We start from the raw sequence: 26,500 nt of genomic DNA on the forward strand, positions 1-26,500 counted from the left end.
AATAAGTGATAGAAATAAGAGAAGGGGGTGTTGGAAGAAATATCCATCTGGGTTCAGTTCCAAGTGGGGACAAAGACACTGGAAACATGGAGGCTGCTTGGAAAGATGGTTTAATGGTGGCCAGGATCACATGGCTTGAGATCCTGAACAGAAAAGGGCTGAGATCCTGTGTGCTCCCTGGTTTTATGCTTTTTCTGAGCTTTGAACTTTCTGGGACACAGGAAGAATATCCTGATTGGTTGTCAAACTCCCAGGTGGTCTAGGGGTCTTAGCTAACATTGTAGGTTGTCCCTCAAGCTTGCCTGTGCCTTGCCATGTGGTGAGTTTCTGTTTTATTGTGTTGCAAATGACGGTCATTGACAAAGGTGGGGGGATTGAGTGAGCTTGGCTGAAGCCTTAATTGCCCATTGACAAAGGTGGGGAGAATGAGTTTCTACCTCTGACCCATTGACAAAAGTGGGGGTTGGCAGGAAGTTGCAGGGAGCTGCTTTGTCTTTAAAACATGTTTCTCCATTTCTCATCCAGGGAAATATATTCTGCCTTTTTAAATATTTTCTAAAATATTTCATTCTTCTAGGAGGGGGGTGGGTGCTAAATTCCTACAGGGGAATGTTAGCGTAGACACTTTCATATAATAAAATAAAGTAATAACAGAAAACATGGAATAATTGAATAACGACAGATTGCAACTTATTATAATTGTGTATCATTATTAGAAATATATAAAGAATTGAGGCCTTTGAGCTCTGGTGCTGGAGAAGACTCCTGCGAGTCCCTTGGACTGCAAGGCGAACAAACCGGTCAGTCCTAGAGGAGATCAACCCTGACTGCTCTTTAGAAGGCCAGATCCTGAAGTTGAAACTGAAATACTTTGGCCACCTAATGAGAAGGAAGGACTCACTGGAGAAGAGCCTAATGCTGGGAAAGATTGAGGGCAAAAGAAGGGGACAACAGTGAACGAGGTGGCTGGATGGAGTCACTGAAGCAGTCGGAGTGAGCTTAAATGGACTCCAGAGGATGGTAGAGGACAGGAAGGCCTGGAGGAACGTTGTCCTTGGGGTCACGATGGGTCGGACACGACTTCGCAAGTAACAACAACAACAAAGGTGACTGAATGTAATAACAATGATTAATTTTACTAGTTTTATTTGTATTAGAATGTATGACGCTCAGGTAGGCACACTGTTGATTTGATATGTTTGTAAAAAACAAACTTTTTTTTAAAAAAATGCACACGGCTGTTTTATGGGAACACCTCACAATTGGCGCACCCAGTGAAAAACACCACAACCCACCGACGAACCGGTGTTTTGTTTTGTTAAGCAAATTCTGTTTTGTTCAAAAAAAACAACCAACCGACAACCAAAGTGGTGTTTTGTTCAAAACAAAAAACAAAATAGCAGTTAGTTAACGTCAGGCAGGTTTAAAATCCCTTTTTTCCCGCGGGGCGGGGGGGGATGGAAAAACGCGGCCGCCGATGTAGCATTCTAGAGGGGCTCCCGCCAGAGATGATAGAGTTGAGAGTGAGGAGCGGGGAGGGGGGAGGGCCAATCCATTTTCCAATGCTGGATTTCCGGCTCTGGGCTCTTCAACGGGGGCGTTTTCCCATCGTGGAAATGATAGGAATCCCTTTTTCCGCCGGGAGGGAGAGAAAGGAGTGAAAAACACGAGGCCTTCAATCGACAGAGCTGCAGCATCCTAGAGAGGCTCCCGCCAGAGACCATAGAGTGGAGGGTGAGGAGCGGGGAGGGGGGGCAAATGCTGGACTTCCGGCCTTGGGTTCTTCAACGGGGCATTTTCCCCGCGGTGGGTTGAAAGCCCCGCCGGGCTCCCTCGTGCTCCGGAGCGGGGAAGCGGCGGTGCAAAAAAAAAAAAAAAAAAAAGGGTGAGTGGCCCGAAGTCTTTCCGTGAGAAAAGAGGCGTGTGCAGCAAACAGGCGTGGACTGCAGATTTAAAAAGGGTGGGGGCTTCCCTCCTCTCTCTCTCTCTCACCCCCCCCATCCCCTCCCTTCTCTTCCTTGGGGGATTTTTATGCAGAGCGATCAAGCGGCTGGATCGCAAAAGATCCCCAGGATCCTTTCTCCCTTAGCTAGGGAAGGGCCCGCAGGAAACCTCCCTTTCCACGGGGACTCGACGCCTGCTGTTCCCCGGCGATATAGCAATTAACGAGGTAAAAAAAATAACATTCTGTTATTAAGTATGAACTTTTCACTTGCCTGGAGAGACTTGGCAGGAGATGTAAAACAAAGTAGCGGCGGGAGGGGGAGGGGAGAAGAGGGCGTCGGGGGAATCCATTCAGATTTAATTAGATCCGCCTTCCTTAATAAATCTCTTTAATATTGAAGAAGAGGGAGTCGAGCTATTCTTCCAAAGCCCCCGAGGACAGGACAAAGAAGCAAAGGATGGAAACCCATCAAGGGAGAGAAGCAACCTAGAAATAAGGAGGAAATTCTTGGCCTTTTAGAACAATTAATCGGCTGAACGACTTGCCTCCAGAAGATGTGGATGCTCCAACACTGGAAGTTTTTCAGAAGAGATTGGACAACCATTTGTCTGAAATGGCATTGAGGAAGCAAAACTTACCTAAGCAGGGGGTTGGACTAGAACAGGGGTCTCCAACCTTGGCAACTGAGTCCTTCGGGAGAAGGGCGGTATAAAAATTTAAATAAAATAAAATAAAATAAACTTTAAGCCTGGTGGACTTCAACTCCCAGAATTCCCCAACCAGCTGGCTGGCTGGGGAATTCTGGTAGTTGAAGCCCACCAGGCTTAAAGTCGCCAAGGTTGGAGACCCCTGGACTAGAAAACCTCTAAGGTCCCTTCCAACTCTGATTCTTTTCTATTCTATTGGAAAGGTGGAAGGAAAGAGAAGAGCCCCTCTCAGAGGACAATGGGTGGTTCAGAAGTGGGAAATACGAATAAATAAATAAAAATGTTTATACATGCTCTGGTAGAGAGAAGTTCCCTGAGGATGGGCTCCAGCAAGAGTCCCTAAAGCTCGAAAGACTAAATCTCTGGTTGTGGAGACCGACCGACCTGCAAACGTTATTCCTGGGACACGTATATTCGCCTTCATAATATATATATAAGAAAAGGCTTGTAAAGCCTTAGTAAGACCACACTCAGAATACTGCATCCAGTTTTGGCCACCATATTATAAAAATGATGTGGAGACTCTAGAAAGAGTGCAGAGAAGAGCAACAAAGATGATTAGGGGACTGGAGGCTAAAACGTATGAAGAACGGTTGCAGGAACTGGGTATGTCTAGTTTAATGAAAAGAAGGACTAGGGGTGACATGATAGCAGTGTTCCAATATCTCAGGGGCTGCCACAAAGAAGAGGGAGTCAAGCTATTCTCCAAAGCACCTGAGGGCAGGACAAGAAGCAATGGGTGGAAACTAATCAAGTAGAGAAGCAATCTGGAATTAAGGAGAAACTTCCTTAACAGTGGGGACAATTAACCGGTGGAGGGTTTGCCTTCAGAAATTGTAGGTACTTCATCACTGGAGGTTTTTAAGTAAAGAAACATGCGAATCAAGGCTACAGTATTCCTGATAAATGAATGCTGATTTATTGGCAAGATTTAGCATTTTAAAAGGGACAGGTAAAATGGCAAGTTTTTTGTTGGCATATTCTCGATTTCCAGAGAATTTGAGTATGTGGGGAACTTGCCATCTTTCTAATTATAGAAACAAGGCTATGTTGAGGTTTTTTTAATGTCTCTGAATTTTTTTCAATTTGCTTAGGCCTTCATTTTTGTGAGATTTTTCCATTCAGAATAACAAAACAATAGAGTTTGGAAGGGACCTTGAAGATGTTCTAGTCCAACCCCCTGCTCAGGCAGGAAACCTATACCATTTCAGACAAACAGTTGTCCCATCTCCGAAAAAAAATCTCCTGTGTTTAGGTGCCTTTTTTATTTAACCAGATCTCATTTCCTGTCACCCAGCACCTCCCTTTCAGAAAGCCTTTATTCAAAGACTTTCAAGATGGCTCCTTAGATTTCCCTTGTTTACCTAAATATCTGAGATCAAAACTAAACACATATTTTGTGTGTGATCTATCAAAAGCCTGGCTTAACTTGGCAAGAGTCACAATTACTAATATCCTTGTCTTAGTCAAGTTACCATATTTTTCTGACTATAAGACACACTTTTTTCTCTCCGGAAAGGGGGTGAAAATGTCTGTGCGTCTTATAGACCGAATATTGCCGAAGCCCTGCCCACTCGCTGGCTGTTTTTTGGCCTCTGCACGCCCCATTTTCAGCCCGTTTTCAGAGCTTGCTTCAGCTCGTTTTCAGGGGTTTTTTCAGCCCTTTTTTCGTCTATTTTTCAGCCTGTTTTTGAGGCTTTTTTTTGCCCTTTTTCAGGCCTTTTTTGAGGCTTTTTTCAGCCTTTTTTTGAGGCTTTTTTTTTGCCCTTTTTCACACCTTTTTTGAGGCTTTTTTTTGGGGGCCACTTTTGAGGTTTTGGGGGGCTGTTTTTGGGACTTTTTTCAGCCTGTTTTTGAGGCTTTTCTCGGACCATATTCAAGGCTTTTTTCAGGCCATTTTTAAAAAAAAGGCTGAAAAAATCATCAAAAACAAGTGGAAAAAATCTTCAAAAACAGGTGGAAAAAAGGCCAAAAAAACCAGGCCAAAAAAAGCCCTGAAAACAGGCTGGAAAAGGGCTGATAATGGGGCACGCAGACGCCAAACACTTTTTTTGTTGTTGTTTCCTTCTTCTAAATTTAGGTTTATCTTATAGTCAGGTGCATCTTATAGTCTGAAAAAAACGGTAGATTTTGTGCATTCTCATTTGACTGCAAAGTACTGTTTCTGTATTAAATACAGAATGTATGACTGGGTGACTTTGAGGAAATGGGTGGAAGAGATGTTGCCTAGGAAACAATCAGAGACGAGAGGCAGGAGTCCTTAGTGGCTCAAAAGTCAGAGGAAGGAACGAAGGATCCATCCTAACGGCGGCAGGAAGTTTATACTAGCAAACTTGCAAGATTCTGTTAATGTAGCTTCCCAAAAAATAGAATTAATTCATCTTAGTTGGGAGGGCTGATAATATCAAGAGTGTGCAGGTTCACAGGTATGGCCCCCCTCTAAGGCAAAATTGGAATCTGGTTAATGTACAGGTAGTCCTCAACTTACAACCATTTGTTTAGTGACCAAAGTGAGAACGGCACTGAGAAAAGTGACTTATGACCGATTTTTCCCACTTACGGCTGTTGCAGAGTTACACTTAATCAAAATTCAGACGCTGGGCAACTGGTTCATATTTATGACGGTCGCGATGTCCCAGGAGTCATGTAACTCTGTGGGGAAGCCAGATTCGCTTAATAGCCGTGTTCCTAATTTAACAACCGCAGCGATTCACTTAACAAACTGTGGCAAGAAAGGTCGTAAAAAGGGGCAAAACTCCCTGAACAAATGTTTCGCTTAGCAACAGAAATGTTGGCCTCAATTGTGGTCATAAGTCGAGGATTGTCTGTCTACCCTGCACAGACTAATAATTGGGACTCGGAAGCCAGTCACTTAGGCTGAGATCTTCCTTACAGTTTATTTGGAAGATTTGAGGGAACATTATTTCTAATTTTCAGTTGGTTCTGCTCAGAATGTCGCAACGCAGTCTCTTCAATTAATGCACCCGGACCACTTTTTTATAGCCTAAAAAGGTAAAGGTTCCCCTCGCACATATGTGCTAGTTGTCCCCGATTCTAGGGGGTGGTGCTCATTTCCGTTTCAAAGCCGAAGAGCCAGCGCTGTCCGAAGACGTCTCCGTGGTCATGTGGCCGGCATGACTAAATGCCAAAGGTGCACGGAACGCTGTTACCTTCCCACCGAAGGTGGTCCCTATTTTTCTACTTGCATTTTTTATGTGCTTTCAAACTGCGAGATGGGCAGAAGCTGGGACAAGTAACGGGAGCTCACCCCATTACACGGCAGCACCAGGGATTCGAACCGCTGAGCTGCTGACCTTTCGACTGACAAGCTCAGTGTCGTAGCCACTGAGCCACCGCATGCCTGTTTTTTATAGTCTACCTTCCAGTAAAAAATTATTATCTTATTCTGATTATAAACAGGCAGTTTATTATTTTATGGGGAGGAGTGCTTGCTTATCTCTTTTATACCTTCTCCGTTCCTTTGTTTCTTTTCTTTAGGAAAACCATGCAATATTTTTTAACATTCCACTTGTCTTGTGTAGGGCAGTTGTGAGCTGCATCTTCTCAAAGCTACAAGTTTAAGCTATAAACGGAGCCAAGGTGTAAGCAAGAGTGAGAATAAAGGTAAGGGGGAAAAAAAATAACCTTTCCCAAAAGTTTGGCAAGGTCAAATCTATATATATATAAAAGCGAAATACTACTCATGCATCATCAAAAAATCTCCAGAACCATAAAGCCTACAAACTTGAAATTTCGCACATATGTTCCTCTTGGCTTCTAGGGGCTTGCTTAGAAAGGATTTTTCAAAATGACCATCAGATCATTAGTATTTCTTCTTCTTCTTCTTCTTCTTCTTCTTCTTCTTCTTCTTCTTCTTCTTCTTCTTCTTCTTCTTCTTCTTCTTCTTCTTCACACACTCTGATGCTAAGAAATTAGGTTCTACTCCCCCTCCCCATCTGAAAAAAACTCTGTTCCAACTGCCACTTGGCCACTCATCCAGCCTGCGAGCTGGGAGTTTAGACATTCTACTCCTCACCTGAAAGGGAGAGAAGAGGATAGGGATAGGAGAGGCCTCTGTGGGGCCAGCTTGAGGGAGAGAAGGGGAGGGGAGAGGCCAGTCGTAACTACTCATTAGTTTTCAAGCTGTAAGTGTCGATTTATCAAGCCCTATCACATAGTTTTGTAGCAGAGCATGGGTATCCAGCTAGTGTAATATAAAATGCAGTAGTTAAAGTTGGAAGAAACCATCAAACAGATAGAAGCTGGCCTTCTCACCTCACACAGTGGTGGTTGTGGAGAAAATACAGGTCCTCAACTTAGTATAGTTCGCTTAGTGACCATTCAAAGTTACGATGACACTGAAAAAAGTGACTGACGATCGTTTTTCAGAGTTACAACCTTTGAAGCATCTCCATAGTTATGTGATCAAAATTTAGATGCTTGGCAACTGGCAATTCATATTTATGACGGTTGCAATGTCCCGGGTCGTGTGATCACCTTTGGGTACCTACTGCCAAAATAGTCAACAGGGAAGCAAGAGTCACTTAACAATCATATGACTAAATTATCAACTGCAATGATTCACTTAACGACGGCAAGAAATGTCATAACACGGGGCAAAACTCAACAAATTCTTACTCAACAACATAAATTTTGGGCTCTGTTGTGGTCGTAAGTCGAGGACTACCTGAAGATGGAGGAAGGGGTGTTGGATATGTTCATCGCCTTGAGTTAATTGTAAAAATAATACAGGGATACAAATAAATTCCATTTTTTCTTTAAGCATTATTTAAATATAGCTATTTTCTATTTCTAGAATATTACATTCACATACTGGCAGCAACTTGCAGGTCAAATTGTAGATACTATGAAAAATGCTGCTTATTTTGTTTGTTGTTTTGTTTTTAGTATTAGGCGCTAATTTTGGACTATTGGGGTTGATTGGAAAGCCAGCTGGGTGACTTTCGGCTAATCACTCTCAGCCTAACCCACCTCGCAGGGTTGTGGTTGTGGACAAAATAGGAGGAGGAAATTGTGCTGGATACGTTCATCACCCTGAGTTATTCTTAAAAAATAAGAAATAATAAAAATATAAGTAAATAAAACTTTGAAAGGTTCTCCCACCCATCCTTAAAACCCTGTCAAAAGGCCAATATCGAGCCAAAAAAAAAGACAGGGAGATACAGGACCTATCTGCTCCCAGACTCCCTTTCAGGGAGTCCTTGATTTATGACTTTAATTGAGCCCAAGATTAAAGTCAAAAGTCGCTACAGTCATAAATCACAAATTGCGGTCAGGAGACCCCCAGACATGGCAAACAGTTGCGAAGGGGAGCCAGTTGCCAAATGCCAAAACTGCAGTCACATGAGTTTGTGTGTGGCCCTTGTAACCTCAAAACCAGGTCATAAGTAACGCCGGGAAGGTCCGTCGTAACTTTGAATAGATATCAAGTATAGATATATTTGTGATTTTCTATTGTATATACAATACAATATACAATATATACTGTATATGTATTTTTACTGAGTTAACAGTGAAATGTAAGAAAAAATGATAATACCGCGATAAATATTTCTAGTGCCCGTTATTCCAGGAAGAAAATTTTAGCATTGAAATTTGATCACTGTACTAATGAAATTCGGTATTGGAGGCCCCATGGGGGTGGTATGAGGCTTATGGGTTACCTAGTCCCTTATTGAAACAAAGCCTGCCTTATATCGCGCCCTCAGCCTGCGTGGCTAGCGATCTGCCCCAACTTCGTTCCCAGGCAGGAGGAAGTTGTTTAGCCCCGGCTGGAGGATTCATCGCTTCAACTCCAACTAAGGTCGTGAGTATATATTACACTTTGTTCCTCCCCGCATCAATTAAATATTGGCCTCTCTCAATTTAGGCGGGCTATTAAACAAAATGGCGGACGCCAACCGCTCCAAGAAGCCTAAAGGCTCCAAGGGCAAGGAGCGAAGCTGCCATTTTAGTGATCCAGGGGAAGGCTCTTCAGCAGCCGTTATTCCCCCCTCCTCACTTGGGGCCCCTACCCAAAACCCCTTGACTTCAAAGCCTCAATCCAGGGCTGAAGAACGTCGCCATAAGGCAATTCAAAAAGTTATCGACAAGGCAGTTAAAAGGTCGGGCTCAGCTAACAGACCCAACCAGGGCGACAAATCACCTCAGAGGACCTCAGCCTTTTTATTTATTATTTATTTATTTATTTATTTACATTTATACCCCGCCCTTCTCCGAAGACTCAGGGCGGCTTCACCGAGCAACCTCAGCAATCAGGCAATCTGTCTAGCGCTATTAGTGTTCTCACACCATATTGCAGATCGGGACATTTTGATTCATTTTGAGGACCCAGATTGTTGGGGGGGTGCAATAAGTTGACTTTGTAAATATACAAATAGAATGAGACTATTGCCTTACACACTGTAAGCCGCCCTGAGTCTTCGGAGAAGGGCGGGATATAAATGTAAACAACAACAAAAAAATTGTCTCAGGTTACAAGGTTCACTGGCTGGAACTGATGGAGATTGAATCATTTTTATGCATCAAATTGATGTATGACTGTACAGGTAGTCCTTGACTTACGACCACAATTGAGCCCAACATTTCTGTCACCAAGTGAGGCATTTGGTAAGTGAGTTTTGTCCCGTTTTACGGTCTTTCTTACCAGAGCTGTTAAGTGAATCGTGGCAGCTGTTAAATTAGTAACACGGTGGTTCAGTGAACCTGACTTCTTCATTGAATTTGCTGGTCAGAAGGTCGCAAAAGGAGATCACATGACTCGGTGGCACACTGCAACCGTCATAAATATGAGACAGTTGCCAAGCATCTGAATTTTGATTACATGACCATGGGGATGCTGCAACGGTCGTAAGTGTGAAAAATGTTTTTTTTTTCCAGTGCCGTCGTAACTCGAACAGTACTAAATGCAAACAAGTGTCTGTGTTTCCTGCATTGGATGACAGCACATCTCTGTCCTGGCCACTTTTTACAGAGGCACGATTGAGAGTGTTTTAACAAACTGCATCACTGTTTGGTTTGGTGGCTGCAGTGCCTCAGATAGAAAGTCCATGCAGAGAGTGGTAAGGACAGCGGAGAAGATTATAGGAAGCTCGCTTCCTGTTATTCAGGATACTGCTTATAAGCGCTGTGTGCTAAGAGCTCAAAGCCCCCCACATACCAACTTTCCTATCTGTTTCTGTTGCTCCCCTCTGGGAGGAGATTTCAAAGTATTTCTAGCAGGACTACCAGATTCTGGAACAGTTTGTTCCCTGTGTCCTCAATTCAATTCAGTTTTCTTGCCATATACATATATATCCAAACTACTGTGTTTCCCTGAAAATAAGACCCAGTCATTCATATACATATATATGAATATATATATATATATATATATGAAAACCTCAGAAAACAAATATATATATATATATATATATATATATATAGGTCTTTGGTTATTCGGGTTTTCTCCGTGTAAAATTGGAAGTGTCTTGGCGATGTTTCGAAGTCTCATTCGTCATCTTCAGGCTTCAGCTTGTGCTTCTGGGAGCAATGTGTGATCGCAGCTGTTTCTTCCTTTAACTGCTAAAACCCCACTAGCAGTTAAAGGAAGAAACAGCTGCGATCACATTGCTCCCAGAAGCAAGCTGAAGCCTGAAGATGACGAATAAGACTTCGTTGAAACGTCGCCAAGACACTTCCAATTTTACACGGGAGAAAACCCGAACAACCAAAGACCTATATACAAACACCCGTGAAAACCTCAGAAAACAAATATATATATTTGGCTCCAAAAGGGGCATTAGATCTTATTTTCGGGGGATGTCTTCCACTGTCTCACCTTGCGGTGATGGCACCGACAGCTCCGCCCAGCAGGAGCCCGTGTGGCCGTTGCTGGCCCACTTCTTATGCGGCTACTTGCCATTGCTTGCGCGTAGCACCCCCTGGCCTCCATTTCACTGTCAGAGACCTTTAGGAAAGGCCTCTGCAGCTGAGAAACGAGCTCCGGATTGACATGTGCGGCACCCCCCCAGCCTCTGTTTCGCCGTCAAGAGGCCATCAGGAAAGGGCAAAGCGCACAAGCAGCCGCAGAAGAAGTGGGCCAGCAAGGTGAGGCGAGTGTCAAGATGTGGGAGGCTTGGCTGTAACTGTGCTGAGGTAAGTGGGTGCAGGGCACATGGGGTAGCTCCATTCCCACCCTAGCTTGATTTTTACCCAAGCGCCTCGCCCCACCTCGTGCATCCAAGTGCAACGGAGTGGGCAGGTTCTTAACGAGGGCTTATTTTGTGGGTAGGGCTTATATTGGGCACATAGTGGTGGGATTCAGCTGATTCGCAGCGGTTCGGACGAACTGGTTGTTAAATTACCCACTCCCGCTATCAAAGCGGATCCTGGGCGCTACACTGCAATGGAGAAACGGGGAGCAGAGTGGCCAGCGCGAGGGAAGGAGAAGGCCTCTTTCCCTCTTTCTTCTCCCTGCTCCTTCTTCCTTCATGCTTCGATAGCGGGATGTTTTTTTTAATAATTTGCCTGGCCAAACTAACCCTCCAGTCTCCCCTACATTGAGCCCAGCTTCGATCATGCTGCCAACTTAATTCCTCGCCCTTCTCACTTTTGCCCACAGACTGACCACCATCCCCTGCACGCAGCTCCACGGGAAGGGGGAGGGGAATCCCTCCACTTCCTCCCAATTCTTCCAACTTCCCGCGCAAGCTCTCGGGAGCATCAATTCCTTGTCTCTATGGTAACCCCCCCCTCGTTCCTCGGAAACCTCGCCTCCTAAAGGAGCCGTCCAGAAGGCTAAAACAGCCGTGAGACAAACTTGCAGACGAGCACCCTCGGAAACAGCCTTTTGGCAAAGGGTGGAAATTTAACAACTTGTTCGCCCAGGGTCAGGTTGGCCGTTGTGGTAGGCTCTCGTCCTGCATGTGCGGCGGAGCTGGAGGACGGTGATGGGCCACGCCTCCCATGACAGCCAACATGACTCTGGGCAAACCAGTGGTTAAATTATTTGAATCATACCATTGGGCGCGCGTGTAAAAATCCAGCTAGGGCTTATTTTTGGGACAGGTCTTATTTTCAGGGAAACATGGTAAGTCCCAAATGGTGATCACATGACTGTGGGATGCTGCAACCTTTGTAAATGCGAGCCGGTTGCCAAGTGCCCAAATAACAATAGCACTTAAGGCTTATATACAGCTTCGCAGTTCTTTTACAGCCCTCTCTAAGCAAATAAACTTAGCCAGCCTATTGCCCCCCCCTCCCCTGACAAGCTGGGTCCTCATTTTTACCAACCTTGGAAGGATGGAAGGCCGAGTCAATTTTGAGCCCTTGGTGAGATTCCAACTGCCAAACTGCCAGCAGCCGGCAGTCCCCGGAAGTAGCCTGCAAGTGCTGCGTCCTGTTGTGTCCCACTCCTCCGCTGACGGCTGGGTCAGGGAAATCCGAATCAGGCTTGCCTCTGCAGCTCTGCCCAAAGTCCTAGCAAAGTCCTCAGAGCAGGCAGGAGACCAGTAAGTGACTTCAGCAAGATAAGTTCGACTTTGCCTGACTCAGAGACTGCCAGAAAGCAGATCCTTTATATAGGCCATGGGGTGTGGCTCCATGACTCAGCACTCATTAAGGCCTGCCCCTCCCTTCCTTCTGTTGCCTCCGCCTATCCAGTCTTCTGATGCGAGGGTCACTCCAATCAGCAGCTGTTGCAAATAAACCTTCCTCAGGCTCACATGCTGTGGAGGAGGGGGAGGGGTCTAGCTGCTCCGTTTGCCTGGGCATGGAGCCAGAGCTGGGGGCTGGAGGTATTTCTTCCTCTTCAGCCTGTCTGGGCATGGAGCCAGGGCTGGGGCCGGGAGGTGCCCCCTCCTCTGCAGCTTGTCTGGGCATGGAGCCAGAACTGGGGCCGGGAGGCATACATTCCTCCGTGTTCGGGAGCAGATAAGCAAACCCCGGCTGCGGTGAGAGCGGACAAGACACAACACGTCCTAACCACTGCACCGCCATGGTTCTTGACAGATGTCTCGCTTAGCAACTTAAATGTTGGGCTCAATTGTGGTCGTAAATTTTGGACTACCTGTGCTTCAAGGGATGGAATTGACAACCTGTGTTTGCGTTCATAGGCATCATGATGCTGGGACAAGAGCAGGATCCCGGAGGAGAGAGCCAGCCCCCACTAACACCAGTGCTCTTCTCCAGAAGCACAACTACCCAGCAGGAAGTGAAGGTGGAAAATCAAGAGGATTTGGGAGAACTGTGGGAGACTCAGTGGCGGGAGTTCCTGACTACAGTGGAAGTCCCCCAGATCCTTCCGGAGCCTTCCCCGTGGGAGGACGCTCACATCTTCCTAGCCTCCTTCGAGCAAGTCGCCAAAGCTTTCCAGTGGCCCAAGGAAGAATGGGTGGCCCGTCTCCGGCCCACCTTGGGAGGAGATGCCGAGCAAGCCTACAGCAGCCTGGAGGCGGGAGACCGAGATGATTACGGGAAAATGAAGGCGGCCATCTTGCAGGCCGACGCGGTGAGCCGGGAGAAGCAACGGCAGCACTTCCGACGTTTCTGCTACCAAGAAGCCGAAGGGCCGAGGCAGGTATACGACCAGTTGCAGAGCCTTTGCCGTCAGTGGCTGAAAGTGGAGCGACATTCAAAGGAACAGATTCTGGAAATGCTGATTCTGGAGCAGTTTTTGGCCATCCTTCCGCCGGAGATGCAGAGCTGGGTCAAGAGACACAACGCGGAGGGCAGCGCTCAAGTCATATCTCTGGCCGAGGATTTCTTGCTCACGCAGTGGGTGCCAGCGATAACGGAACAGGAGGTATGTGTACGGAGTTCTTTCTTTTATTTATTTTTCTTAGACGTCGGCTGTAATTGGAAAGGAAACAGCAAAATGGAGCACCGAGCAAAACACAAAGAAGTCCTGAACTCTGTTGTGACCCAGGCCCAAGTAGGTAGTAGGAAACTCAGTCCATGAAAAAAAAAAAAAAACTTTTTTCGAACAGCTGAGAATTACTTCATTCCCAGGGTAGTTCAACTAAATTTAAACAAATTCCTCCCAACACAAATTCCTCAGTCCTCTTGCAAACTTTGGTCCAATTAGGCAAACTGCCAAAGGCCTTTCTTGACAAACGTTCAGAAGTCACAAAAATAAATGCAAGACATAGACGAAGCAGAAGACGAAGCTACCAACGTTGTTTTCCGGCAAAGCTCAAACACCATTGCTGGTCTGTTTTAAGCCTTATGGGAGGGGCCAATCATCTCTTGGCCCTACTCCCGAGTCGTCCTCTTTGCTTGAGCTGCTCTTGCCTTCTGGCAGCTCTTCTCATGTGCATTAGGAACAGGCTCCTCCTGTTCCTCTGCCTCACTGCTGTCAGGCTCTGGAGGCTCTGGAGTCCGCACCTCACTCCCCGATGGCCCTGGTCTCACCTCAGCCTCATCGCTGCCCGACTCCGCAGGCTGCTGGCGGACCACAACAAACTCAGAATGAAACAGCCCCATTTTGGAGCATCAGTTTGGAACATACTGACAAAAAATGTGAAATCTAGCGAATCATCGGAATTCAAAACCATCTCTTTCTCACCCGTAGCTACAATAGTCCTCAACGGACAACCACAGTTGAGCCCAAAATTTTATGTTGCTAAGTGAGAATTAAGTGAGTTTTGCTAATTTTATGACTTTTCTCGCCACGTTTGTGAAAATGAATCACGGCAGTTGTTAAATTAATAATGCAGTTTTTAAACAAATCTGGTTTCGCCGTCGACTTTGCTTGTCAGAAAGTCGCAAAGGGGGATCATGTGACCCACCCACCCCCACCCCCCCGGCAGACACTGCAATCGTCATAAACGTGAGTCAGTTGTCAAGCCTCCGAATGGAAATCACGTGACCATGGGGATGCTGCAGCGGCCGTAAGTGTGACAAACTTACGAAGTTACTTTTTTCAGGGTGGTTGTAATTTCGGGCCATCACTAACCGAACTGTTGTTAGTTAGGGACTATCTGTACATGTAATTTACATTCAAATGCTCGACAACTGGTTCATCTTTATGACTTTTGTACCTCCCTGGGGTTACGTCATCCCCTTTTGTGACCTGACAAGCAAAGTCAACAGGGAAGCCACATTCCCGTCATGACCATCTTGCTAACTTAACAACTGCAGGGTTGTTCACTTAACTGGTGGGAAGAAAGGTGGTAGAGCAGGGCAAAAACCACCGAACAAATTGTCTCGCTTAGCAACAAAAAAAACTGTGGCCATAAGTCGAGGACTACCCTGTTTCCCCCAAAAAGGGCCGTGATAGCTCAGGCTGTTAAGAAGCCTGTTATTAGAACACAGCAGCCTGCAATTACTGCAGGTTCAAGCCCGGCCCGAGGTTGACTCAGCCTTCCATCCTTTATAAGGTAGGTAAAATGAGGACCCAGATTGTTGGGGGGGGGCAATAAGTTGACTTTGTAAATATACAAATAGAATGAGACTATTGCCTTATACACTGTAAGCCGCCCTGAGTCTTCGGAGAAGGGCGGGATATAAATGTAAATAAAATAAATAAAATAAATAAATAAAAATAAGGCATCTCCTGATAACAAGCCCAATCGGGCTTTTGAGCGCACGGCAATAAGCAAGCGCTTATTTCAGGGTCCAAAAAAATGTAAGACAGAGTCTTATTTTCGGGAAAACACACGGGATGTATGTAAGTCCCACACATCAGCAATTGGCAGCTGCCTCAGCCGAGCGCATCTTGTCACCAGTGGGAGGAAGATGATGATGACGGTCAGTGATGGGTGGTGGCAGAGTGCAGGGTGGCCAAAAGGCTGAGGAAGGAGGGGAGATAAGGGAGCGAGGAGTATTAAACCGAAGGGGAGCAGGACAGGTTGGGTAAAATATGGAGTCCTCCCCTAACAACAGTACTGTCCTGGCCTATCAACCATAAACAGGATTACCAAAGCTGCCATCACTAAGCAGTGCCATCGTGGGACATTTGCCATGCTAGTGATGCTTTACTTAGTGACCGAAATCCTGGCCCCTATTAAGCTCATTAAGCAAATTCTACCCAGAGTCGTCTCTCCTGGTGACCTAGTGGCTAAATTGCAGTATTGCAGGCTGACTGTGCCCACAGCCTGGAGTTTGATCCTCACCGGCTCAAGCTTGACTCAGCCTTCCATCCTTCCGAAGTCCGTAAAATGAGACCCCAGATTGTCGAGGGCAATAGGCCGACTTTATTAGCCGCTTAGAGAGAGCTGTAAAACGCTGTGAGGCGGTATATAAGTCTTACGTGCTACTGCTGTTATCGCTGCTTTTCTCTTGCAATCTCTCACATCCGGTTGGTTATTCCTGTAGGGGGGACAGGAGCTTGGTCCTAGGTCCGAAAATACGCAGCCCCTGGAGAGAGGGCCTTCTGATGGTGGGCAGAAACTACAATTTCCCAGGGAGCTGAAGATGGAAGAAGATGCTGATGCAGGTAAGATTTGAGGTGTTTTAATTTTAATTTAAAGCCTTTGCGGGGGGGGGGGAGGGAAGGAGGGGGGCTGTCCAATCCAGTTGGTGGTGTGACTTAGACTCAGGCATAAAAGACACACTTCGTCTTAAACAAACCTATTTTATTATAACAAGACATCAATTATTATAACAAGACATCAATTATCAATCATTAGTCCAAATTAAGTCCAAAACAAAGTCCTTCAGAAAAAGTCCTTCGGCCTTATCACAAACCTTTGTCCTCTTTGGCACCCTTCCAAAGGCTTTTTTTTGGCAAAGTCCCACGAAGTTCAGAAACCGGAGATGCTGACTCAAAACAGATGTAGCAACGTTGCTTTCCTACAAAGAGCCCAAATGCCGTTGCTGGTCTTTTAAGCCTTATGGGAGGGGTCAATCATCTCCTGGCCTTACTCCCGAGTCGTCCTTTTCGCTTCAGCTGCTCTTGCCTTCTGGCAGCTCTTCTCACGCGTGCAGTACGAACAGGCTCCTCCTGTTCCTCTGCCTCTCTGCTGTCCGCCTCTGGAGGCTCCTGAGTCCACGCATCGCTCCCAGATGGCCCTGGCCCCATCTCTGCCTCAGACACAGAGCCCTCATCCGGGCCTTCTCCTGACTCCAGGACTGGCCCATTGGCCTCCCCAGCCTCCTTACTGTCCAACTGCTGCTAGCTCCGTGGGCTGCTGGAGGACCACAACATTTCTCAGCCAAAGCATCTTTTAAGATGCGTCTTCCCCTTTGTCCTTCTGCTCCAACGCAAAAAAAAAAAATGTGTTCACCCTGGGCCTCTTTCCTTGTCATGAAGCAGTGCTTTCTGAACCCCGGCCACTTTAAGATACATGGACTTCAGCTCCCAGAATTACCCAGCCAGGATAGGCTTTAAAAATTGATGGCTTGTTATAAGTTTAGAGCAACTAGTCTATAAGAGTACAGAGGACTATCTATAAGAGTACAGAGAAGAGCATAAAGAGTAAGAGAAAACACGAGGAATGGTTGCAGGAACTGGGTATGTCTAGTTTAATAAAAAGAAGGGCTAGGGGAGACATGATAGCAGTGTTCCAATATCTCAGGGGCTGCCACAAAGAGGGAGTCAAACTACCCTCCAAAACACCTGAGGGCAGGATAAGAAGCAATGCACGGAAACTAATCAAGGAGAGAAGCAACCTAAGGCTTAGGAGAAAATTCCTAATAGTGAGAACCATTAATCGGTGGAATGGTTTGCCTTCAGAAGTTGTGGGTGCTTCAACACTGGAGGTTTTTAAGAAGAGATTGTCTAAAATGGTATACTGTTTCTTGATTGAGTAGGGGGCTGGACTAGAAGACCACCAAGATCCCTTCCAAATCTGTTATTCAGTTATAATACCTTTTTTTCCCTCTTTGATATCAACTAGTAAATGCTGTTTTATAATTCTGGGCAGAACATCCAGGAAATGGATGAATCTGAAAAACCCAGATTGGAAAGTCCAGTTGTCGCTTGAAAAAGCAACTTTGGGCCATCCGGGGAATAGTTGCTTCGCAGTCAGGTGTCATGATGCTGATTAGTTCTGTTAAATGTATTCTCGCGGGCCTCGAATTCTCTCTCACTGGAGGTGTGTTTGTCATTTCTGCAGATATCTGGAGGCTGCATGAGAGTGAAAATCAGCTGCAGGAAAGGATGCACGGGGTGCCTCCGGAGAGAGCGAATAGCGTTGCTTTACCATGTTATGATCCAGAAGAGACCCTTGTAGGACAGCAGGGAGTCTACCGCATGGAGGGGAATCCGTTCATCATCAATTACGAGCAGGCCGGTAGAAAAGCAGAAATCATTGTCTTCTGTTCAGACACGCAGAAGGAGAAAAGAAGAAAACAATGCTTGGTGTGCGGGAAAAGCTTCACACGAAACGCAGCCCTTAACCGGCACAAAAGGATCCACACGGGGGAAAAATCGTACAGATGTTTTCAGTGCGACAAAAGTTTCTACGATACGACAGCCCTGAAAAGACATCAGAGAACCCACAATACTGATCGAGGGTATCCTAATGCCTCTCACGCCCAGCCAGGCGAGAATATACCTCTTCCTCCCTCCGACAAAATTGCACAGAACTCTTGCAGCGAGTGTGGGAAACAATTTGACAGTGAACTGGACCTAAATGTACATAAAAGAATTCACCAGGAGCAGAATCCCAGCGGCAGGACAGGGAGTGGAGAGACGTCTGGAAAAAGCCAAACTCTGGAGTTGGGGAAGCATCCCACGGCCCTTGCCACACAGAAAACCTACAAATGTCTGGAGTGCGAGAAAAGTTTCATCTGGTGTTCATCGTATCATAGGCACAAAAAGATCCATTTGAGGAACAAATCGATCCCACTTTCGTATGAAAGGAAAAGCTTCAAACAAGGGTCCCATCTCATGAAATTTCAGCCTTTCCCTGTTGCAAAGAAACACTATAAATGCCCCGAGTGTGAGAAGAGTTTCCCGGCGCTCAAATCCTTGGAAAAACATAAAAAACTCCACCAGGGAGAGAAACTAAAAAGCTCTTCGCAAAAGCCACCCGAGACAAAAGACAAAACCTGTTCGGAATGCGGGAAATTTTTTGATCGGCTGTCCCACCTAAGAAGGCACCAACGGGTCCATACGGGTGAGAAACCCTACAAGTGCCCAAAATGTGAAGAGAGTTTCATGTGGCAGGGACCTTTCGAAAGACACCTGAAGGCCCATAAGAAACCGAAGCCGAAGCCAAAACCGAAACCTCCAGTGCCAGAGGTGTCTGTTTCGGAGGAGAAACCTAATCAATGTTTGGAGTGCGGGAAGACGTTCAGACAACAATCAGACCTCATGCGACATTGGCGGGTCCACACTGGTGAGAAGCCCCACAGATGTACGGAATGTGGGGAGTCTTTCATGTGGCCTTCATCTCTCAATTTGCATCGGAAGAAGGTCCACGGGGGGAAGCGATTGGTCCCCCTTCTCCAAAAATTACCCCTGGGGCAAGGCAGATCCTACAAATGTTTTGAGTGCGGTAAAAGCTTCGACCGTTCCTCGAGCCTAATAAACCACCGGCGCATCCACACTGGAGAAAAACCGTACTCGTGCACCAACTGTGAGAAGAGTTTCATGTGCCCTCGCTCTCTTCTGAGACACCGAAAGATCCACAACACCAGGAAAGCAGGAGGCCCTTTGCCCCAAAAATCCACGCCGGGGGACAAATCCTGTGTTTGTTCCGATTGTGGGAAATGCTTTGTCTATTCGTATCTATTGATTCGGCATCGACGCATCCACACTGGAGAGAAACCGTACAAATGTACGAAATGTGGCGAGAGCTTCAGGTGGGCTTCCTCGTTTAGCCTGCACCAAAAGAAGGTCCACGCAGACACGAAGGCGGCTCCTCTCCTCCCAAGACAGGCAGACAGGGAGAAAAAACCTTACGGGTGTTTGGAGTGCGGGAAAGAATTCAGGGTACCTTCCCGTCTCTCAAGCCATCAGAGCACTCACACTGGGGAGAGGAAGTATAAGTGCACCACTTGTGGGAAAGGTTTCTTCTGGCAGTCATCGCTGTCGGTGCATCGCAAGCATTTACATAAGACCAAGGAAAAGAAACCAGTCCCCGCGTTGCGACCCGTATCTCAGGGACAAGGCAATGCCAAACCCCAGCAGGTCCCCGCTGAAGAGAAAGCTTTCAAATGTTCCAAGTGCGAAGAGAGTTTTGTGGGGCTTTCAGCTCTTCTGCGACATAGAAAGATCCACGAGAGAGAAAAACTTGGGCTTTTTTTCCAAACGAGACCTGTCACCCCGGGGAAATCGTATCCCTGTACCGAGTGTGGGAAAATTTTTAATTGGCCATCCCGCCTCTTAAGACATCAGCGCATCCATTCCCAGGAGAGGCCCTGTCGGTGCCCTGATTGCGGAGAGTGTTTCCGGTGGGATTCAGCTCTCAAAGCACATCAGGAGAAGATCCATAAACAGCAGCCGGCGGTCTCTTTCCCATCCAAAGACAATGCGGTCAAAGAGGAAACTCACCCGTGCGCAGAGTGTGGAGAATCCTTCCCCTCTTTATCATCTCTTATAAGTCATCAGAGTATCCACGCAGGAGAAAAACTGGATGAATCCAGCCAGGGCGAAGAGAATTTCCCATGGAATCCAGCCCTCCAAGAACACCCAAAGGCTTGTAAGGAAGAAGAAGAACCGAATTCCCTGCTTCAAAAGCTACCCAACAAAGGTGGAAGTACCTACCCTTGTCTCCAGTGCGGGAAAAAATTCTCCAGATTGAAGCTGCTGCAGAAACACAAACGGCTCCACCTCAAGGAGAAGCGTTACGCCTGCACTGAATGCGGGAAGTATTTCATGCAGTCCGCCAGCTTGAAAAGACACTGGTTCGCTCACCAAGAAGAAAAGTCGTTCCACTGCTCGCACTGTGAGAAAAGCTTTGTATACAAAGACAGTCTCACGAGGCACGAGAAGTCCCACACGGGGCTGGCAGAGTTCACCGTGCAAGTGTTGGACAAAGAATTCCTCGCCACTCCGGAATCGCCCCAATGCATCGCGTCGGAGCCCGGCGTGTGTGGCGGTCCCTTAGAACTCCAAGAGGAGATCTCCGTTCCATCTTTGAATGCTCCGGAAGTGGTGATGACATGATCTCAAAACGGGCCAATCGATAACAGAAGCCGGCGTCGAGAAATTGTGCTGCATATTTCAGCAGCAAATCTGAGGAAAGATCGCCAGCCCTGTCAGTTTTAACAGAAGAACACCTTCCGGAATCTTCTCTGAGCCGTAAAATAATGAAAGCCATGATCCCACCAAAGGGGGCAGAATACCAGCCAACCCAAATGGAGTCTTGCCTGTCTGGGGCCGTGTTGGTTTGTGCTCCCTGGCCCCTTAATATTTTAGTTTAAAAATTCCAACATGGATGCCCATCCGACATCAGACTTTTGTTATTGAACACAACGTCGTATCAGTTGGCTCTTGTATATTGGGAGATGCAGATAGTTGAGTTGAGTTGGGTGGGGCAAGAGGGAACAGACTCAGGGTTTTAAGTATACTGACATTAAAAAAAAATGTAAAAAAAAACCAAGGAAATATGTTTGTGCCATGTCACCGAAAACACTGCAGTATTGATTTCTTGTGTGAAAGTCCTCAGAGTGTGAGTAATACAATGGTTGGGAATTCTTTTTGCATCGTTCGACTTTTATCGTCCTGATCACAATCTGTTGTTTGTTCAGTTTTATGGAAGGGAACTTACTAATAAACGCAACGTGCAGAATGAACCAGTGGGGCTTGTGCTGTTCCTCCTTAGCAGTGAGCTAAGTTTGTCTGTTGAACAAACCACAATTAGCTGGGCTCCCACAAAATGTTCAGAAGCAGCGGTCACGCTAAACTGCTATAATTGGGAAGGGAGGGAGTTGGTTGTTTTATTTGGCTGTCCTATGGCAGGGATGTCCAAACTTGGCCCCCTGAAGAGTGGTGGACTTCAACTCCCAGAATTCCCTAGCCAGCAATTTGCTCATATTTATAGCTCATGCTGGCTGGGGAATTCTGGGAGTTGAAGTCCACCACTCTTCAGGGGGCCAAGTTTGGACACCTCTGTCCTATGGTGTTGAATTCTGCCAGTTGTTGATGGGCTGGATGGAGTACAGGTTAGTCCTCGAATTACAACCATTTGTTTAGTGACCAGAGTTTAAAAAGGCACTGAAAAAAGTGACTTATGACCGTTCTTCACACGACCGTTGCAGCATCCCCCATGGTCACGTGATCAAAATTCAGACGCTTGGCAACCGGTTCATATTTATGACGGTCGCAGTGTCCTGGGGTTGTGCAATCACCTTTTGCAACCTTCTGACACGCATAGTCAATGGAGAAGCCAGGTTCACTTAACAACCGTGTTACTAACTTAACAGCTGCAGTGATTCGCTTAAGAACTCTGGCAAGAAGGGTTGTCAACTGAGGTAAAACTTACTTAACGAATGTCTTGCCTAGCAACAGGAATTTTGGCCTCAATTGTGGTTGTAAGTTGAGGACTACCTCAACTTGTATATGCAAGCAGAATAAAATGAGACCGACCACTGATCTTGAAGGATGATTTAAAAAAAAAAGAGAGAGAGAATATATACGCAACCGTCACAATGCTATAGGGAGGAAAGCACGTTTTATTATAAAGCCTGTTAACGGGGATTCCATAGTCAAAGAGGAGGAGGAGGGGCTGAAAACAAGGGAGCGAAAGAAGCAGGAAGAATACATTTCATATAGATGAACCGCGTTGGCTGGAGAGACAAGCAGGAGTGCCTCGCAATGCAGGGGTTCAACATTGTCGTGAGGTTTTGGCCAGGGTCAGTTTTCCGAGCTTGCTGTTTAGTTCCCGGACGTTTTGTTACCAAACTAGGTAACATCATCTGTGGGGTTTTGAGGTAAAGTGACTTGACCAGTTATGTTGTGCCTCGTCCGCTTTCCCCGCAGCCGGGCCCGTCTTATCTGCTTCCGAACGCTGAGGAATGTCCTAGCATGCCTCCCGGCCCCAGCCCTGGCTCCATGCCCAGACAGGCCGAGGAAGAAGAAGCGCCTCCAGCCCCCAGCCCTGGCTCCATGCCCAGGCAAACGGAGCAATTAGACCCCTCCCCCACAGCATGTGAGCCTGAGGAAGGTCAATTACCAACAGCTCAGACTGGAGAGATCCTCGCTTCAGGAGAATTGATAGGCGGCGTCAGCAAAAGGAAGGGAGGGGCAGGCCTGGATAAGTGCTGAGTCATGGAGCCACACCCCATGGCCTATATAAAGGATCTGCTTTCTGGCATTCTTTGAGTCAAGCAAAGTCTACCTTGGATTGCTGAAGTCACTTCCTGGTCTCCTGCCCGCCTTGAGAACTTTGCTAGGTCTTTGGCAGAGCTGCAGAGGCACGCCTGATTCGGATTTCCCTGACCCGGCGTCAGCAGAGGAGTGGGACACGACAAGTTACAAGATCAACTAACCATCCACTACAGGGGTGAAATCTACATACCTTCCTTACCGGCTCGGAAATGCACACGCCCTGCGCATGTCCAAAACCTGCGCATGCGCAGAAGGTAAAAAACACATTACTTCCTGGTTAAAACCAGGAAGTAATGACACCTGAGCGGCGGGTGTTGCCGGTGGTTCAGCGATCACTACCGGATCGCTACCGGATTGCGAGATCCAGTCAGAACCAGGAGCATTTCACCCCTGATTCACAGCCTATATCCGTGATGGCGAATCTCTCTGTGGGCACACAAGACATTGCCCCAGCTCAGCCGTACATGCCGCCAGCTGGTCTTTGGGTCTCTGACACGCAGAGGTTGGGTGCCCACTTGGGGGCCATGCATGCATGCACGGGGCGGGGTGCATGTGGGAGCATGCACAGGGTGCGCATGCACAGGGTGCATGGCTCGGGTGTGCAGGGGTGGGGCACATACATAGGGCATGTGGGGGGGTCACGTGCATGCGGGGGGCTGCGCATGCATTGCATTTTGGGGGTTTGGGCGTGCACGCATTTGCATGTGCCCTTTGGCCACTCGGTCCGGAAAAGGTTAGCCATCACTGATCTATATAAATGAACAAGGTATTTCACCCAACACCACCCCCGCCGCCACTGAAAATGTTATCTAGTTTGGTAACAAAATGTCCGGGAGCTAAACAGTAAACTCAGAGACTAGACACCCCCCTGCCAAAATCTCATGAAAATGTTGAACCAACCATTTCTAACTTCCATGAGGACTAGTATCTCTGGGCTTCAAGCGAATCTCAAGAAGGTTGAGAACAATGTCCTGGGAACCAGTTCAGAGGCGACAGCTTGTGTTTCCTAACCTCTCGGACTCACATCAGAGAGGGAAAAAGTTGTGCAGAGGCGAATAGCTGCAAAAAAAAATATATACGCTACATTCAGAGTTTACCTCTTTTCTTCTCCCTGTTCATGCCAGTTCAGGATTCTTTTTGACACATACTGTATTTTTCAGAATATAAGACGCACCTTAAATTTTTGAAGAGGAAAAAAAGAAAAAAGCTGATTGGCGGGTGGATCGGCCTCCCGGAATACCTCCAATCAGCTGTTCCCAGAGGTGAATTTTAGCAACAGGTTCATGTGTTGTGAGCTCTGGGCCTTGTTTTTTTTTCTAACCTCTGAAACTTGTTTCAGAAAAAACTTTTTTTCTGCCTCTGAAAGCCTTTGAAACAGAGCTTCAGGTAAAAAAAGCCTCAGAAACGAAGCTTCAGAAAAAAAGCATCCAAACAGAGACTTTTTTTTCTGAGGCTTTTTTTCTGAAGCTCTGTTTGGAGGCTTTTTTTAGCCTCTGAAACCTCAGTTTGAGAGGCTGGGCAGGGATACATTCGGAGTATAAGACCCACCCAGATTTTCATCTTTTTTGGGGGGAAAAGGTGCGTCTTTTACTCGTGAAAAATATGGTACTTGAAATTTTCTTAGGGTAGAACTTGGGCATAGAGTCTTACTAGTTCAGCGTGTTTCAAACTTGGTCACTTTAAGACATGTGGACTTCAATTCCCAGCATTCCTCAGCCAGCATGGCGGCTAGAGGATTCTGGGAGTTGAAGTCAAGGAGTTGCCAAAAGTTTGAAAAGCACTGTTCTAATTGAATGTTCTGTCCCCTACAGGAGCCAATCAGATTCTTCCAATTAGAGGGCTACAAGCAGTGCAGGAAAATGGCCGCCCGACCCACTATGGCCGGGTTATCACCTCGTATGATTGACAGCCACAAATGGTTGCTCATTCCTTTGGTCAATTCTACAATGAGGAATGTTGCACAAACAGTAACAGCGACAGTACGGGTAGTCCTCGACTTAGGACCACAACTGGGACCAGAATTTCCATTGCTCAACGAGGCGGTTGAGTTGTGTTCGATTTTACGACCTTATGGCCTTTGTTTTTAAACGAAGCATGGTGAATCGCAGTCGTTAAAATGAATCGGCTTCCCTCTTACTGACTTTGCTTGTCGGAAATCTGCTGGGAAGTTCAAAACTTGGTAATCACGACTCTGGGGTCTTGCAACTGTCATAACTACGTGTCACTTGCCAAGTGCCGAAATCCTGATTGTATGATTGTAGAGATGCTGATGGGTCATAAGCGTGAGGTATTTTTTCAGTGCTGCTGCAATTTTGAACAGTAGCTAAACAAATGGTTGTAAGTAGAGGACTATCTGTGCCAAATTTTGGGGGGGTAGGTTGGGGGTTGCACCAGTTTCCTCTGATTCAAGCATGAAAACCAGGGTTGCGTATAGGTAGTCACTTAACCACAATTCACTAAACCACCGTGGCAAGAAAAGTCATAAAACAGGGCAAAACTCACTGAACAAATGTGTCACTTAACTCCTGAAATTTTGGGGTCAATTTTTTTTTTTTTTTGTTTACATTTATACCCCGCCCTTCTCCGAAGACTCAGGGCGGCTTACAATGTATAAGGCAATAGTCTCATTCTATTTGTATATTTACAAAGTCAACTTATTGCCCCCCCAACAATCTGGGTCCTCATTTTACCTACCTTATAAAGGGTGGAAGGCTGAGTCAACCTTGGGCCGGGCTTGAACCTGCAGTAATTGCAGGCTTTTGTGTTCTAATAACAGGCTTCTCTATTGCCTGAGCTATCCCGGCCCTTGTGGTCGTCGGTCGAGGACTACCTGTATAATGGACCTCTCTTGAGGTTCTTACACCTTGTTCCAGAGTTCTGACAGCTGCGGCAAAAAAACCCCATAAAAATTGGATCGGCCGTATGGGTGACCTGACTTATAACGGTCGCAACTTACATAGTCTTAAATCGAGGGGTACCAGTATGTGCCAAGTGGTAGACAGTGACTTTCTTCCCACTTCGGTTGTGGCCTGTTTTGTTGATCTGCCTGAGCAAACCATTTTGAAAAACGTTGCCTATTTGTGATTCGAACTGGTAAGAAGCAGAGGTAATCCTCGACTTGCAACAATTCGCTTAGTGACCGTTCAAAGTTACAACGGCACTGGAAAAAAGGAACTTTAGGACCCTTTTTCACACTTAATGACCGTTGCAGCATCACATGATTCAGAGGCCTGTCAGCTGTCCCGTATTTATGATGGTCGCAGTGTCCCGGGATCCCCTTTTTGCGACTTCTGATCAAGCAAAATCAATGGGGAATCCAAATTCACTTAGCAACCACATTCCTAACTTAACAACTGCAATGCTTCGCTTAACAGCCGGGCCAAGAGAAGTAGTAAAATGGGGGCAAAACTCACTTAAGGACTGTCTCGCTTGGCAACATGAATGTTGGCCTCAATTGTGGTTGTAATTCTGTAGTGCCCTAATATGGATTTGGGCATTCAGATTTTCTACCCCCCGAGATTAAACTAGACCAGGGGTCTGCAAACTTGGTTCTTTTAAGACTGGTGGACTTCAACTCCCAGAGTTCCTCAGCCAGCTGGCTGAGGAACTCTGGGAGTTGAAGTCCAC

At 46.6% G+C, this 26,500-nt stretch overlaps 1 protein-coding gene across 5 annotated transcripts; it reads left to right on the top strand.

Moving 5' to 3' along the window:
* Positions 1–1,750: 1,750 nt before the first annotated feature.
* On the top strand, positions 1,751–21,339 carry LOC131192648 (zinc finger protein 594-like). 5 transcript variants are annotated; one of them, XM_058171991.1, is made up of 5 exons: positions 1,751–1,885; positions 6,195–6,276; positions 12,768–13,456; positions 15,970–16,090; positions 17,712–21,339. In XM_058171991.1, exons 3-5 carry the CDS (start codon positions 12,773–12,775, stop codon positions 20,708–20,710), a joined length of 3,804 nt encoding a protein of 1,267 aa, XP_058027974.1. In that variant the 5' UTR covers positions 1,751–1,885; positions 6,195–6,276; positions 12,768–12,772; the 3' UTR covers positions 20,711–21,339. The 5 variants fall into 5 exon arrangements, with proteins under 5 accessions (XP_058027974.1, XP_058027975.1, XP_058027971.1 ...); XM_058171992.1 differs by having other exon boundaries at positions 6,200–6,276; XM_058171988.1 differs by lacking the exon at positions 1,751–1,885 and adding an exon at positions 1,892–2,170.
* The last annotated feature ends 5,161 nt before the right edge of the window (positions 21,340–26,500 follow it).

This window comes from Ahaetulla prasina, chromosome 2 (genome assembly GCF_028640845.1).
Source record: "Ahaetulla prasina isolate Xishuangbanna chromosome 2, ASM2864084v1, whole genome shotgun sequence".
NCBI classification, from domain to species: domain Eukaryota; kingdom Metazoa; phylum Chordata; class Lepidosauria; order Squamata; family Colubridae; genus Ahaetulla; species Ahaetulla prasina.

What these genes read in the sequence shown, in the direction of transcription:
- LOC131192648 (XM_058171991.1), top strand. Translation starts at nt 12,773, where the DNA reads ATGATGCTGGGACAAGAGCAGGATCCCGGAGGAGAGAGCCAGCCCCCA. An exon ending in CAGCGATAACGGAACAGGAG is followed by an intron (nt 13,457 to 15,969) that starts GTATGTGTACGG and finishes TTATTCCTGTAG; the next exon opens with GGGGGACAGGAGCTTGGTCC. An exon ending in GGAAGAAGATGCTGATGCAG is followed by an intron (nt 16,091 to 17,711) that starts GTAAGATTTGAG and finishes TCATTTCTGCAG; the next exon opens with ATATCTGGAGGCTGCATGAG.